The sequence below is a fragment of the Vombatus ursinus genome, unplaced genomic scaffold (assembly GCF_900497805.2).
Source record: "Vombatus ursinus unplaced genomic scaffold, bare-nosed wombat genome assembly UNPS02012319.1, whole genome shotgun sequence".
Lineage (NCBI taxonomy): Eukaryota > Metazoa > Chordata > Mammalia > Diprotodontia > Vombatidae > Vombatus > Vombatus ursinus.
Window position 1 is genome coordinate 1241026 of NW_020952097.1, and position 17612 is coordinate 1258637.

General features: G+C 42.7%; 1 protein-coding gene across 7 annotated transcripts in view; it reads right to left on the reverse strand.

Annotated features, from left to right (window-relative positions):
* The window catches only part of MROH1 (maestro heat like repeat family member 1), a 185195-nt gene extending 170931 nt beyond the window's left edge, over nt 1–14264 (reverse strand). For all 7 annotated transcript variants that reach the window (XM_027857638.1, XM_027857637.1, XM_027857639.1 and 4 more), the window contains exons 1-2: nt 14177–14264; nt 6154–6598 (exon numbers count right to left, since the gene is read on the reverse strand). In XM_027857638.1, the coding sequence (XP_027713439.1) occupies nt 6154–6175 (22 nt within the window). In that variant the 5' untranslated portion in view covers nt 6176–6598; nt 14177–14264. The remainder of the gene's footprint in view (nt 1–6153; nt 6599–14176) is intronic.
* Nucleotides 14265–17612: the final 3348 nt, after the last annotated feature.

Genomic DNA, 17612 nt, shown 5'->3' on the forward strand with positions numbered 1-17612 from the left:
GCCTCAACTTACTTTCTCTATCTTATGCTACTTCAGATATGTGCTTCCTGTGTGACCATGGACACATCACTTAACTTCTCTGAGTCTCAATGTCCTCATCTTTAAAATGGGGACAATACTGTAGCACTGACTCTCAGATTACAATGTACATGAAGCACTTTGCAAACATGCTATATAACCATCAGTTATACCATCTTGTTCAAATCTTTCCAAAAATGTATTGTTTTCCTGTCTCCAATCCTTTGCTCCTACCATCACCTCTGCCTCCACTCCATCATTTGTGCATTCATTGAATAAAACATTTATTAGGCACCTACTATGTGCTCAAAGCACTATCTGAGGCAGTACTGTAGAAACAAATGTAGATAAATCAGTCCATCTAATGGAACTTACTATCAACAGACAGAAAGAGACGTAAACACAAACATACAATATGTTACTTAAGTTAAGAGTTGTAAAACATGCTATTGGAGCTATGAAGAGGATGGTCATTACTAACTCGGAAGCACAGGGAAGGTTTCATGGAAGAGATGTATAGAAATTGAAAAGGCAAAGAAGGACATTTCACACATTGGAAAACAGCCTTAACAAAATCATGGAAGCAAGAGAACAATGCCTGTTCAAGGGACACAAATTAGTCCAGTTTGGCTGGATCACAGCTGTATAGAAGGGAGTAATTTTAGATGCCTTAGGAAAGGTAAACTGGTGCCAATTTGTGGAGGGCTTTGAATGCCAGGTCAAAAAGTTTAAACTTTACTCTGCGAGTCACTGAAGATTTTTAAACAGAAGTCTTTGCTCACACCAGCCATAAGTGAAAACTCTGTTACAACAGAATTTATCATATTTTGCCTTGTATTATAATTTTTGTGTATGTATCTTTATCTGTCCTACTATATTATAAACTCTCCGAGGAACTGAAACTAAAAATAAGATTTTTTTAAAATACAGGGAAAAAAAAAAGAGTGATCAAGCAGTATAGAGTAAAAATTACCACCACCACCCCCCAAAAAATACCTCCTCGAGAGAACCCTGTATCTCACACAATACCTCACATGGAACGTCATACTTAGTAAACATTTATTGGAAGAATAAATGAATCTTTGAGGTCCCTTCCAAATCATTCAATAAGCACCTGGGTGCAAAGTACTATGTCAACGAAGACAAAAAGTTTAGATAAGACATGGTCCCTTGCCTTCATGAAACATACAGTCTAATGGGGAGATAACTATAATACACATTATACAAATGCACCAGAAAGGTACAAAAAAAAGTCCTATGGTAACCCAACTAGAAATGGGGTCAGGGAAATCTTGATGGAGAAGGCTGTAACTGAAAAATGCTTTAATGGCTAAGTAGGAATACAATATGAAGGGGAGGTGGAAAAGGGAGACTGGAGAGAAAGACATTGCAGGCCTAAGGCAATAGTGTGAGGAAGTACCTAGAGACAGAAAAATGCAAGGCAAGTGTAAAAAGTTGAGAACAGTTCAGGTGGTTCACAGTGAGGAAGGCTGGAAAAATATGAGAAAGCTAGAAAGGCTGGTAAGCACCAGATTACGAAAGCTTTGAATGTCAGACAGGGGAAATAAACTTTATTCTGAGGGCAATACAGTTCAATTTGCACTAAGTTGCACTTAAGGTGCTCCAGGACACACAGGTGGATTTATCTTCTGGCATCTGAGATAATTGAGAAGATTCTCTGCAAATGCATCATCTAGCACACCACTGGGGATCAAACAGTGTTACTTAAAATGAAAAGGCACTTTGTACGTGGTCACCAGATTATGCATCACTATTTAATTACAGACATTGATGATGATTCATAAATTTTAAAGACAAGCCACATCTTCTCACACTCCAACATGGAGAAAGAAAAACTCAAAACTGTCAGCACTGGCACCCTGAAAGACTGGCAAAAAACATACAGTCAGTTCTTCCTTTACATAAATTTGCGTTATGCAAATTTGATTTTATATAAAAAATTCTGAAAGAAATCCACATTCCAAAACAACACCTATGTTAACTTTACTCTACTGTAGTTCAGTGCTCCATGGCCTCCCCCAACCTACCAAAACAAAAAAAATCCTTCAAGTGAAAGCAGAAGAATGGACACACAAAGAGACCGCTGCCAGTTTCGGGGCTTGGCTTGAGACCTGCAGTGCTAAGAGAGAAGATCTTTGCCCCATTCCATCCACCGGTCCACATGTCCAGCTCCCACGTGTCTGCATTCTGTCTGTCCACACTCCGGTAACGCATATCTGTTTCTGGACCCTGCATTGTCTCCCAAGCTCTGCTGTCTTTGTCCAACTCTGCGTCTGCCCACAATGTGTTCTTCTTTTTGGTTCCAGCCAGACTCCCACGTGGCTAGCCCTGGCCCCTGTGTGTTCCTCTTCTTGCTCCTGCTACTAACTCCATCTTGTGACTTATTTCTGGATCTAGCTCTTCTATTCAATTATGGATCTAGTCCAATTTCTGTCTTGTGAGAAAACTTTATTCAATTATGAGAACTGTGAAGAAACTTCATTGTATTGTTTGAACCTAGCCCTGTGTGGCTGGCAAGCTGGACCATCTCTACCTGCTGCTTAGAGACCCTTTGGGCATATGTGGTGTTCAGGAGGACTAGCACCTCTAGTATAGGAGGGCTTGCCAAGCCCTCTTCAGGGCTGCTCATCCACCTGTGGTGTCCACCTGTCACCCAACTCTCACTTGTGGCTCCCCCAAGCACATGGAGACTTCCCCTGGTGGAACGGGCAGATAAGAACAATTTATTCCAATGACCATGAAGGCAACCGAAGTAGGCAATGTGGAGGACTTAAGAGTTTGGTCAGGTTTCTAAGACACCACGGTCATCCACTACGTCCCAGGCCACTGCCAGTCATCTTACTTTTGTCCTGCCACTGGACTTCTGATGACTCAGGAAGAGACAGTGAAGCTAAAGACTCTGTGCAACTTTGCCTCACTTAAATCCAATTCACACACTAGTCAAGACATCACCCCGTGATGTCATGGATCCTCTTCAAAAAGGAAGGGCAAACAACAGAAACCCTTAACTAATGACTTAAGATACACTGACTAGAAATCCAATCAGAGCAAAAGATTAATGCAAGAAGTTTTCTCACAATTTTATATCTCAAACAACCCATATGTCTTATCTGAAAACTGGCCCCATACTGGTCAATCAGTTACTGGTTCAGTGGGACACTGAGAGGAGAGTGGGACACTTCTTTTTTCTGATTTCAGAGAATTATACCTGTTTGCTCTCCCCCTCCCAACTCAGAAAGCCCCTAATCTTTCCTCCAATTAGAAATCAGATTGCCCTAATCTTGTATCCTAGTTTATATCCTGTTGGGTTTTTTTTTAACACATAAAAATCTATATACCCCAGTATTCCAGGTCCAATGTCAAGCTGAGGAAGCCTGGTCCCAACTTGTTTATGCAATTGGCATACACTGCTTAATAAATTGAGCTCAGAAGTTTGAACCTTTGTTTCCTGGGTTATTTCAGATTTCACTCATCATATTTCTCTGTCCCTGGCCCCAATGTGTACTTGAACCACTTGCTGCCCACCCCCTCCATTCACAGGCACACAGGTTCCTTCCTGTCTCCTTCCCTCCCTCCCTTTCCCACATCCACAGCCAAATTTGCATTATGTAAAAATCGATTTACGTAGAGGTCTGCAGAAGGGTCCGCTTACTATAGCACTCAAATTTCAATATTATTTTCCAGCTCTAGACATCTGCTAAAACTATAAGCACCACTTCAAAGCTGACTTTCCATACCAGTCTGCTAGTATGTTACCAAGTCCAAGCCTCGCCAACACTGCCACCGGCATCTTAACCAAATCAGGGTCCCTGCTAACTCCCAGGTTGGGAAAGTCATGGGGAGCTAGCCTGGCAGAGGTGCTCTTTGGACCTAGGATCATCATCCCAATAAACCCACCAAAGCAAGAGGATCCATGAAGTGGGATAATTAAACTGGTCGCTGGGATAGCACCAGCTATTCTCCTGTGGAGAAGGTCCCTGTCAAACCACACACTCATTATGCTTCCTCAAGGCATGACAGCTCAGCCACAGCACTCACAAGTTAGGAGCTTCATATTCTTTTCCTAGTTTGGCAGTTCTTCAGCCCCAAGGGATTTCAGCAACGCCCAAAGACTGCCATCAGCTGTGGCAGATATTGGTCTGCTTTGCGTTGGTAAAGAACTGGAAAATGAAGTGATGCCCATCATTTGGGGAATGGCTGAATAAGCTGTGGTAGATGATTACAATGGAATACTACTGCACTATAAGAAATTATGAGCAGTTTGATTTTAGAAAAAACATAGAAAGACTTGCATGAAATAATGCAGAGTGAAACAAGCAGAACCAAGAGAACATTGTATACAGTAAAAGCAATATTGTTCGAAGAGTAACTGTGAATGACTAAGCTATTCTGATCATTCAAAGCAACTACAAAGGACTTTTAGAGAAAAATGCTATCCACCTTCAGAGAAAGAACTGAAATATGTATTGTATATGTATATATATCATATGACATATATGTATGTATTGTATGGCTCCATATATATCTATATCAAATATTGGCCTTCTCTAAAGAAGGGTTGAAAGGGAGGGAGGGAGACAACTCGGAACTCAAAATGTAAACAAAAAAATTAATTAATTAAAAAAATAGATACTGGTCTGCCAATGGGCAGGAAGGAGAATGGGAGAGGAATGTAGAAAGGAAAAGACTCCAGAGGCTAGTACCCTCCCCAGGAAATTTTTATCTACTTTGTACTTAATATTCTATGACATGTTCTTTCCTCCACAGAATACAAACTCCTCCAGGGCAGGCACCGTTTGATTTTTGTCTTTGTATTCGAAGTGCTTGGCACAAGGCAGGCATTAAATAAATGCTTGTTGAATTTTTTAAGGAAAAAAGGAATGGAAGGAAACAAAAACTCCATTATATATCCCTCTACTTTGGTACCTTTATGGTACATAAACTAGACCAGGGGTGGGGAACCTGCGGCCTCAAGGCCACATGTGGCCTTCTAGGTTCTCAGCCCTTTGACTAAATTCAAACTTCACAGAACAAATCCCCTTAATAAAAGGATTTGTTCCGCAAAACATGGACTCAGTCAAAAGGCCGCACCCAAGGACCTAGAAGGCCACATGTGGCCTTAAGGCCACAGGTTCACTCTTTGAAAAAGGGGAGAAAGGGAGGGAAGAGGTGGAGGAGAAAGGAAGACTGAAATAGAAGGGAGTTTACAGAAGATGAAGGTCCATCAATTCTAAGCTACTGTACATCCAGTCATATCATAAATAATGTGCAAGATAACCAGGGCTACTCATTTGCCTGGGAAAGGCAGAGTGGGCAGGGACTTCAGTGTTGACAGGTATTAACTCTAACTAGTCAGCTCTATTCTTTGTTGTTGTTTTTTTTTGGCCAGGTAATGGGGTTAAGTGACTTGCCCAGGGTCACACAGCTAATAAGTGTCAAGTGTCTGAGGCCGGATTTGAACTCAAGCCCTCCTGACTCCAGGGCCAATGATCTATCCACTGCACCACCTAGCTGCTCCCAAGTCAGCTCCTTCTTCATCAGGGTCTGCTGTCCTGCATATACATACGTACTTCTAAGATCTCTGCCTCAACAGACCCCACTAAGTCCATGATCTAATATCCCAGCAAGAAGAAAAACGTTATTCTTCACTCCCTGGAGAAAGGTACTGGGACCCCAAGTCTTCTCCATCACAGAAGCTCTCTTCATCTTATTCCAAACTGAGTTTGTGTAAGCAATGTAGAATGTTGGGAATATGGAGAAGACAGACCACAGACAAAGGGGTTGCTATCACTCCACCTATGTAATATTGTTTCAACTCTGTACAGTACACTCTTTGAAAACAAGAAGCATATTTACTCTAAACCAATGTGTAATCCAATGCCCACCCTCAAGGGCAGGGCAAATGGACGGCATGCCTGGGAAACAGTCACGGACTGATTTAAAGCTTGGTAAAAAAGAGAACACTAGGAGAAGACCTAGTTCTAGTCTTAAAACTGCCATTCAGAAGCCTTGTCACTTAACCTCTCAGGTTGGATCTTTAAGACCCTCTCAAGTTCTGTATTCTGTGATGTTTAGGCAGGCACACACGTGAGTGCAGCAATCACACACACTTACTTTTCACATTTGATTCTGCCATTTTCGTGGTCTGAGGTTTCTCCAAAACAAAAATGGGTTTCTTCTCAAACCTGGAAAACCAGAAAGAACTAGACTTCAATTCGCAAGTGTCCACATCATAGCTCAGCTTTCAAAAAGTGGTATTCTTTGTACTACAAAAACTACTGGAAAAAATTTAAGTTGAAATTTCTATTCTGAATTTAACCATGAAGGAGAAGATTATAAGCAATCCACCAAGTATAAATGAACTTCTCTGATTTTTCCAGCCGTTAATAATCCACATTTGCTTAATATTCTCTTTTTCAGAACTTCTGATAGTTTCTGTTGGCAAATAATAAATAAGCTATTCCATCATCTCTTCAATGTAGGTTTTTTTGTAGACTTCAGTCCAGGAGTTAACATGTTTGATATATCATTCTCTAGAGCATCTTTCTTGCTTTAAGGTCTGCAAAGAAAAAATTAACATATTAAACATTTTTATATACTTACTGTTGTTTACCCTTTCTGAATATAAAATCCCTCCTCCCTGGGTTCAGAAAGCAAGAGTACATAGTTGCATGGAAAATAGAGTCCTCTTAAACAGAAATGCTTCCTTTCTACTCTAATAACTGATTATTCTCTCCCCCCCATTTTAATATACTTTATTTAACATTCACTTTTTAAATTTTGAGTTCTAAATTTTCTACCTTCCTCCCACCCCTCCCCCACCCATGGCAAAGGAAGCAATATATCAATTATACATTTGAAGTCATACAAAAATATATTTCCTCATTAGCCGTGTAACTGACTATTCTCATAAAAGTTTTTAATGGAAGAGATGCTTAAAGACGTTTATTCTCCCCAAGTTTTAGAAATACCATCTAACTAATACCGTCAAAGTATAAAATAAAAAAACTTCCAAGTTCAAGCATTCTAGGCTTCAAAATTACATCCTAGAGAGCATTCTCTTCAAAATTATCTCAAAGAACAAACATTACCTAAAACATAAATGACTCTTGAATCATTCTTATTTACTCAGCATGGTATTCCTCAAACTGTTACAAGGAAGATCCAACCCAGGGAGTCACAGCCCAGAGCTACAGAGCTCCTGTGGACCGTCCACCTAACTTCCTCCTCCACACTGCTACGTTCTTCCTTCCCTGCCACTAAATCTGCTCTATCATGCCCTCTCATTTTAATGCTTCATTACCTCCTGCCTGTCCACTACTACTCCATAGCATTTCTTTTTTGGAAGCACACACTGACTAATTGCTAATTTGATTTTATTTGGTAAGACTGGGGGGAAGGCACGGGATTTAAATCATGCTCCCTCCCTTCACAGAGGGAGGCCAAAAAAATAACTGGTGTCCTCAGGATGGACAGTAAGATGTTGGGAGGTATCACCCTATTCTAAGAACTAAGTCACTGACTCAGAAAAAGAGAATATGAAGATGGTTTTTTCAACAAGCCCTGCAAAGCTGGAAGTTCCTGGGGCAGTGAATAAGAGCTCTGGGCCTACAACTGGGAAGATCGAAACACAAAGCCCAGGCTCAGACACTTACTAGCGATATGACATGGGCATCTCTGACTGCATAAATTTCTTCATCTGTAAAATGGAGATAATAACAGCATCTATTTACCAGGGTTGTTGTGAGGATCAAATGAGATAATAATTGTAAAGTGCCTAATAGTGCCTGGCACATAGTAAGCACTATATAAATGTTAGTTATCATTATTATTAATATACAACTTGCCTGTAACTCCCTACCCAAGAAAGAGCAGTCATCAAAGCAATGAATTGGAACTACTTTTTCTCTCTTATACAAATCTCTTGGGCTGCCCTTCAGAAATATATTTATTCCTTTTACCAGCTACTTTTAAGATTTAAGCTTACAGGAAGGCACCCACATTAAGTGTTGGAAATTAGTCCATGGGAATTCAGAATATGACTCTGGAGCATAAAAGTCTTGCCTGGTCTCCCAAGGCAAGTACTTGACAGAAGAGGGTGAATATTGGGGCTATTCACTTGGGTCTCAGAGATATCTCCATGGAGAGAACAATGGTGGGGTGAGGTGAGGAGGGGGAGAACTGGTTAACTTTAATCCTGAAGTGATTTCCTAGGCTTCACCTATATAGGTAAAAGAACATTATACCAAAAACTAACTCAAGATGATTCAAGTAGGAAGGAAAGAACTAAGACTACAACAATGGCAGTAAAAACTGTAGTGAGTTTAAAATTCCCATAATGCTTTACAAAGCACTTTGTAAATTAATCAATAAGCACTTATTAAATGCCTCATATGTCCTAAGTACTGGTGATAACTTTTTTTTTTAAATCCGTACATTCAAGGAGCTTATACTCTATCAAGGGAAACAACAATACATACATAAACACAAAGAACATATGCAGGACAAACACAAAGTAGTTAGGAAAGAAGATCTTTAGCAGATGGGGGAGAGATCAAGAAAAGCTTACAGAGAAGGTGGTGTTAAAAACAATTCCTGCTCTCATTTGGAACAATACTCGAAGGGCTATAAAACTGGGCATACCCTTTGACCCAGCAATACCACTTCTAGGTCTGCATCCCGAAGAGATCATAAAAACGGGAAAAGGACCCATATGTACAAAAATATTTATAGCAGCTCTTTCTGAGGTGGCCAAGAATTGGAAATTGAGGGGATGCCCATCAATTAGGGAATGGCTGAACAAGTTGTGGTATATGAATGTAATGGAATAATATGTGCTTTAAGAAATGATGAGCAGGAGGACTTCAGAAAAACCTCAAAGACTGATATGAACTGATGCTGAGTGAAATGAACTGAACCATGAGAACACTGTACACAGTAACAACAATATTGTGTGATGACTGACCTTGATAGATTGAGCTCTCCTCAGCAATTCAAGGATCTAAGACAACTCCAAAAGCCTCCAATGGAAAATGCTATCCACATCCACAGAAAGAACTTTGGAGTACGAATGTGGATGGAAGCATACTATGTGCTCTCCTTTTCTTTTGTTGTTTTGTTTTTTCTTTGTCGTGGGTCATCCCATTAGTTCCAATTCTTGTTTACATCATGACTAATGTGAAAATGTTTAATACGAATGCATAACTATAGCCCATATCAGATTGCACACCGTCTTGGGGAGGGGGGAGAAGAGAGAGGAGAGAAAATTTAAAACTCAAAATTTTATGGAAGTGAATGTTGAAACTAAAAATAAATTAATTAATTTTTAAAAATTTAAAAAAGAATTTCTGCTCTCAAAAAGCTCATAGTCCAATGGGAAAGACAATATACAAACAACTATGTACAAACTATACACAGAATAAACTGGAGCTAATCAACAAAGAAAAGGCACAAAAACTAAAGGGAATTGGAAAAGCTTCTTGCAGAATGTGGGACATTAGCTGAGACTTGAAAGGGTATAGGTGTGTGAGTGAAATGAGGTGGCCTGATGCTGGAAGTAGAAAAAGCAAGATTTGGCAATGGTGGTCAGGATATGTTAAGTGACAGAGAGAAGTTAAAGGTAACACATAAATTACAAATCTGGGACACTGTAAAGATGGTGATGCCTTTGACAAAAATAGGAAAGATAAGAAGAAGAGATTTGGGGGAGAAGGTATGTGTGTATGAGTAAACTAGAAGCTTAGTTTTGGACATGATGAGTTTGAAGTGTCTCTAGGACATCTGTTTTTAAATGTCCAACAGACAACTATTGTTAGACTACCTAAGTTCAGGTGAAAGACTGGGGCTGGATATAGAAATTTGTGAGTCATTCGAATAAAGATGATAATGAAACACATAAAAGCTGATGAGGTCACCAAGGGAGTGCATAGGGAGAAAGAAGAGGCCCAAGAATGAGCCTTGGAGAACATCCACAATTAGGGGATGTGACATGGTGATGAGTCAGCAAAGCAGCCTGAGGAAAACCAACTCAAGTCAAAAAAGTATTTAAGTTACCACTAAGTGCCAGGGACTGTGCTAAGCAGTGAAGATATGGGGAAAATGAAACAACAACAGTCATTGCTCTCAAGGTGCTCACAGTCTAATGGGAGAGACAACATGCAAACAAGATAGATACAGAATAAACTGGAGTTAATATACAAAGAAAAGGCACTAGTACTAATCAGTACAGGGTGGCATTGTAGCTGGGACTTGAAGTAAGACAGGGACGTCAGGAGATTAAAAAATGAGAAGGAAGATAATTCCAGGCATTGGGAACAGTTAGCGAAAATTAATTGTGGGGAGAAGTGCCAGAATAATCCAGAGAGAAGAGAGAATACAGGAGGAGAGGGTGGTTAACAATATCAAATGCAGAAGTCAAAAAGAATGAAGACTGGAAAAAAAAAAAAAAACCCAACCATTTCAGCCAAGACTGAAAAAAAAAAAAAAAGACTGAAAAAAAATCACCAGATTTGGCAGTTAAGAGATATTGGTAACTCTGGAGAACAATTTTAGTTGAGTAATGACAGAGAAAGTGGAAACAATGAAAACAGCTTTTTTAAAGGAAATTGGCTGAGAAAAGGAAGAGAGACAGAGGATGATAACTTGAGGAGATGGTAGTGAGTTATGTTTTTTTAAGAATGGAGAAGACAGGGCAGCTAAGTGGTGCAGCGCATAGAGCACTGGCACTGGAGTCAGGAGAACGTGAGTTCAAATCCAGCCTCAGACATATAACACTCACTAGCTGTGTGGCTCTGGGCAAGTCACTTCACTCCAACTGCCTCACAAAAAAAAAAAATGGAGAAGATTTAGGCATGTTTGAAGGTAGCTGGTGGCACAATGAACAAAGGTGCCAGGATGCGTTCAAATCCAGCCTCCTACACTTACTCACTAGGTGAGCAAGCTCTTAGCAATGTTCATTCAATTGAATTGAGCCTAGACAAGTCACTTAACGTCTGTTCTTAAGCCCCTCAAATGAGGGAAATAATAGCAGCTACCTCCCAGGATTGTTGTGAGAAATAAATGGGATAATTTTTGTTAAAAGCACTGTGAACACAATGCTTGGCACATAGTAGACTATATTGATGCTTATTCCATTCCCTTCCCAGCAGGGAAAGAACCCACAGAAAGAGCAAGATGGAAGTTCAGAGACAGTGGATAACTGAGGAAACAATCTGCTGGAAGAGATAGGATCAAGGGTACATGTTACAGGCTTAAGTCAGACCTCCAAAATCTGTTATACAAATTTGTAACATTAAAGAGCCATTTTCCAAAAGATAAGCTGCCAATGGGCTTATTAAAAAAGGGCTAATAAATTCTTATATCCTTTAACTCAGAGTTTCCACTACTAGGACTGTAGACCAAGAAGGTTAATGACAGCAAGAGCAAACCTAGCTGAACAAAAATATTCGTAGCAGATTTGTTTTTTATAATAAAACCCTGGAAACAAAATGTGTGTCCAACAATTGGGAAATATCAGAACAAATTAAATGTAACAGAATATTACTGTACCACAGGCAATGGTAATTATCAAGAATTCCCAGAAACACGGCAAGACTTATATGATGAAACGATGAAGAAAAAAAGTTAAAATATACACGACACCAATATAATACAGCCAATATTGAGAGGCAGCAGAACTTTTAACAAACAATATCATATACAATCAGCAGAACTCTGTAAGTTTTTACTTGACTATTTTTCTTTGTCAAAAAGGAGGGTTCAACCTGGAGGGGCAAGTTGAGAAATGATTGACAAAGACAAAAGGCATCAATAAAATGTTAGTACCACACTACCAAAATTAAAGGCCACACACTCCTTTCTGTTAATCTGCTTCAGTAAAATTTACACAAAAGAGGACTTGGTTAGTATTTGTTGGGGAATGTCTGTTGTGTCAAAACAAAATGCCTCAATAAATTGTTTAAAATTAAGAAGTGCTTTATGTAGCTCCTCATAACAACTCTGTGAGGTAGATAGTATATTGTGCGTTTGAGAAAACAGGCTTAGAAATTACCAAAATCACTTAGCTGCTGAAGACCCACGAGTAAAAATTAAATAGAAATCTATCTATTATTTGAGGCTGCTGACAACTGCTCAGTCTACAACCAGAACCATTTCTCTACTTCATGACCATAGAAATTTTCTTCCTTACCACAGAGCTCAAAGCAGGAAAGAAAAGTCTTACCACATTACAGACAGAAGTAAAATAAACAGCCACTGCAAGCTTAGGGAAATTAAGTTATAGAGTTTACTTCATACTGGTCTCTTATAAATGTCACTTCCCAACATGCAATACACCAAGCTGCATTACCAGATTGAACTGGAATATCCCCCAAAGTAAGCACTGGTTCCTTCTGTCTGGCTTAGTGATGATGGAAATTGCTTCATGTAAAAACAGACATTAAATGCTGGCATGCTGGAGGGAAGCCCAGCACTGTGGGGCATACAGCATCTTTCCCACTCTTTATTGGGGTCACCTGCAATGTTGATTCTTACTTTTGATCCAGGAGCCAAACCCTACCCTCCACACAAATCAGGAAAATAAACCTACATTCCCTCATCTGACAAGCACAGACAATTGCTTGCAACCCTGTACTAGAAATTCTATTACATAAAATTGAGCTGGAGTCTAAGCTCCAACAAAAACAGGCCAAGAATTGTATTTACAACAAAGTGACCAAGACTCCAACATAAGGAGCCTCAGAACATACTAGGAAGAGTGTCAGAGATCAGAAAAGTGAAAAATTCCATTCAGCTGTCCTTGTAAATTTCTATCTGTTGTACTTCTTTAGATTGGAATGTACTCCTATATTGCTTGACAGTTTTCTCCACAAGGAAATACAAACAGCTAAACCTGCAATGTTCTCCAAGAGCTAACAAGGGACCCTCCAGACTTCACATCAGGAATAAAGGCTCATCTGGCCAAAAATACAGTAACAAAGCACAAGCATATTTTCTCCTAAATCTAAGGTACCACCAACTGTTTTTGACAGGCCTTCCACTGACCTGGACCCTTGACTTTGTTAACAAATAACTCTCATTCATTCATTCTCATCCTCTCTCTCTCATACTACTACTACCACTACTGCCCTGTCTGTTGAGATAAGATTGCGACATCCTTCACAGACTGGGAGGCCAAGGGCCCTGCCTAACATCAAGGAATCACTAACAATAATGATAATAATGCTATTGAGAATAACTGACATTTATATAAGCTTTACATATATATTAACTCATTTGATTCTCACAACTCACGGTGTGGCTTTCAATCACTTTATTTCTACGGGCCTTAATAAGCTAACCTGTCTATGAAGCAACTATAAACACCTGACTACGAAGGTAGGTTTTAAGAAGGCTGTGCGAGCAGGGCTTACTAAGGAACACTTAAAGGTAATGCTGAAGGTGAAGGTACTTTTATTTGGGCAGAAACATCCTTAAGGCGCAGGTTGCAGTAAGGGGGATCAGGTCACTGGAGTGGCTGCGGAGAAGGGAAGAGAAGGAAGGGGATAGGAAGGAGTGCAAGGTGGAAGTACCTTCGTTTGGGGAATAACGTAGGGGAGTATAGCCTTCACTCGGTGGGAGAGAAGACTCCTGCAAGGGAAGGAAGGGGTGGAGGGAGGCGCAGTGCTGAAAAATACAAAGTGGGCGGAGGGAGAATGGTTTTGGGGGCGGGGCAGTCTTCAAGGGATTACAGCGCCGGAGAGGAGGAGCAGCAAGGCAGTTTCGCTGGGGAACAAGGGGAGGAGGCAGGAGCCCGGGAGCCACGCTGCATGGAAGGGGATGACGGTGCAGGGAGATTCCCTTTACCTGAGGGAGAACACCTGCACGGGGAAGGTGGGAAAGCGACAGTGCGCAGGAGTGGGGAAAAAAGACCAGAGAGCTGAAAGCCAGGGAGACAAGAGCCGGCGGGCCGTGACCTTGGGCGGAGGAGGCCGCCCCTGTTGCGGCGCTGCCTCGGTCTCCCCTGGGCTGCGGCCAGGGCGGGGTGGGCTCGGCTCCACCATCTCCCTCCCGGAAGCCCAGGGAATGGAGCCATCCCCGGCTGTCTGAGGAGGGCGCATGACGTACCCTCCACCTCCCCTGGCCCGCGCCGGTTAGTTACCTCAGCTGCCTCCGGAGCCTCCTCCCGAGCTACTGCAGCCACGGCACAGCCAGCCGGAGCTCAGCTGCAAGGTTTGGCAAGCCGAGGCGCGCGCGTCACGCTGCCGGCCCGCGCGCCCGTGCTCCACACCCCGCTCCGAGACAGCGCGGAGGCCCCGCCCCTCATTCCTGCCCAACCAACCGCAAGCTCCGGAGCGGACACTCGGGCCTCCGCCCCCTCTGCGCTCTGCATTCCGATTGGTCTTTCCCGCCACGACCCGATTCTTTTCTCCAACCCCTCTTTTGGGAGGCCCCAACACACTCGCGTGCACGCGCGCACGCGCGCTCTAGCTTACGCGCCCTCCGGGCTTCCTCCTTGGCAGCCCGTAGGGCTCCCCAACCAACCAAGCCCGCCCACCACGTGATCTTCTGCACCTGACAGTTGGGCCGACGAGGGGGGGAGGGGGAAGGTGTGGGAGAAGGGGGGCGTTGCGCGCGCGCCCGGCGAAGGTGAGCAGGGGGAGGGGCCGTAGGCTATCCAAACAAATTCGAGGGGGCGGTAGGGGCGGGGCGCCCCTCCCCCTCCCCGTGCCCTTCCCTGCTAGGGTGGCGCCACGCCCCGCAGCCCCCGCCCGTGGCACTGCCCAGCCTTCCTCTCCCTTCAGTCCGTTTCCCCTCCAGTCATTGCCAGTTCCGCCCCACACCCCTAGCTCGTGTGTGTGTGTGTGTGTGTGTGTGTGTGTGAGAATGAATGAGTGACACCCTCACCCACCCAAACTCTCGCCCCATCCTCCCCCACCTATCCTATGACTGGCACCCGTGCACCCCTCTCCTCTAGACAGCGTTCTCTTTCTCACGCTTCTTAGGGACACCCCCCCCAAAACATCCAAGTTCTCATCCTCCCGTTGCTCCCTCCCCCAACCTAGGCCATTTAATAATCATAGTCATAGCAAACATTTGTATGGAGCTTACTACCTGCCAGGCACTGTGTACTAAGTGCTGTAAAATTATCTCATTTGACCCTCACAACAAACCTAGGAGATAAGTGTTATTATTATTCCCATTTTACAGATGAGGAAACTCAGAGGTTAAGTGATTGGTCTAGGTTCACACACAGCTAGTAAGTTGTCTCAAGCCACATTTGAACTCAGGTCTGCCAGATTCCAGGTGGAGCACTCTCTCCATTTTGCCACCTAGCTGTCCTCACCCAGGTTCTCAACCTCTTCCCAAACCAAAACATTTATTAAGTGCCTACTATGTTCCAGATGCTGTGCTAAGCACTGGGAATACAAAAAGAAGCAAAAGGCAGTCCCTGTCCCCAAGCATGCCAACAAATATCTACAAAGCAAGCCATATACAGGAGAAATAGGAAGTAAAAGAGTTGGGCTTCCTAAAGAAGGCCAGATTTTAACTCAACGTCCAGGTTCTCATTCTCCCCTCTGCCAACCTAGAGCACACAGGTTCTTGTCCTCCCACCAAAAACTAGGCCATTCAGGTTCTCATCTACCTCCTACCCCCTCTCATCCCACCCCACTACATACAAGTGTTCTTACCTACAAAGAGGTCTTCATTCCCACCCCTAATATTCCAGTTCTCATCCCACAAAATCCAAGGTGTTTTTTTTTATTCCTCTCTCAACATTCAGATTCTCCTTTTCCCCTCCCTTTCAACAATATTTCAACCAACAAGCTCCTACTGTGTGCTGAGCATTGTGGGCACTGTGTTAAGGACTGGGGATATAGACAAAAATGAAACAATCCCAGCCCTCAAGGAGCTTACAGTCTATAAGGAGAGATGTATATTTACAAAATAAATGCAAAACAATTTGAAGGGGGAAGGGAGGTCTAAACTTCTGGAGAGGAATCAGAAAAAGATAAATGTAGAAGTTGAGCTTTGAAGGCATAATGAGGAATTGTCGATGAGAACCTTGTGCATAAAAGCATGTACAGCAATATGGAATGTGTTCAGGTATTCTGTGACTGTTTACTCTGTGCTGCTTACTGCTGTAGACTCCCATGGTGGCAATTCAACCTGTTTTCTGGTGGGTGATTTAGAGATGAGGAAAGAGGTAGCAACAGTGGTGACTTCCTGCTGCCTGGTGGTAGCCTGTCTCCTCACCAGGGCTGTCACATGGCCTCTTTATGGCTGTCACATGCCTCTTTACATGTGTTCTTTCTTGCTGTTAGGTGAAAGAGTATTGGCTGGCAATAGAACAGAAGTTATTTGCTCCAAAAGGTCAGAAGAGCCACCATCAGTCCAAGAACTGGGGTCCATACCAGATTTTGCTTTCAGCCTAGCCAGGTGAGGCACCAGGGAGACCCTGAGGAGTAGCCTGCTTGACCCACACCACTAGTGGATTGACTCCAAAACACCCCCCCCCCCCCCCCCGCAGGAAGGAAGCTACTTCTCCAATGCCTATGCTATACCTAGGAGTGACCTTGGTGGGATGAATTTTTGTGGCAACCATATTAAATTTGAGCCCACTCTCCCCAGGGGATAAGGTGGGATAGGAAAGAATGTGCCCCCCTCCCAGGTGTTGGGAGGAAATGCTTTGTAACTTTCTTTAGACTATACAAGTCCAAAATGTCATAATCAATCATAATCAACAATATAGAGAAGGTTGATATTAGGGAGTTGAAATAGAAAGTTGATATTGGGGAGAACACAACTGGAATGGAAACTTCAGCCAACAGCAATAGAAAAAATCTCCCACTGCCCTTTAGGGGAGTGCCCAGAACCATGAGGGGGATACATAGCTAGCCAAACCCCTGGGGACCTTGACATTTCAAGTAACAAGTGAGATTTTTAAAAAAGAGTATATATGGCTAAAGAGGAAACCAGGGATCCTAGGAGGAAGGAGGAAACACATTCCAGGAGTGGGAGAGTAGGAGATGGCCATCGCAAAGGCATTGAGATGGGGGGGGATGTGTGTGTGTGTGCGTGTGTATCCGGTCCTAGTCTTTCCCCTGAGCTTCAGTCCTATATCACCAATTAATCACCTCTTGGACATTTCAAACTGGATGTCTCAGAGGTGTCTAAAACTCAACAAGTCTAGAGCTAAACTCATTTTCTTTCTCCCCACCCCCACCCCAGTCACCTAAGCCTAGGTATCATCCTCAACTCATTACTCACTCTCATCTTCCTATCCAGTCAGTTGCCAAATTCTGTCAATTCTACCTTTGTAATATCTTTTTATACACACACACACACACACACACACACACACACACACACACACACACACCCCCTTCTCTCCTTTGACCTGGCCACTATCCTAGAACAGGCCCTGGACTGTTTCAATAAGCCTTCTGATTGGCCCCCCTGCTTCACGTTTCTTCCCCACTGGAATCCACCCTCTACTCAGCTATCAAAGTGATCTTCTTAAAGTGCAAGTCTGACCACTGTCACTCCCCTACTTAATAAACTCCAATGACTTTCTATTGCCTTCAGGATAAAAT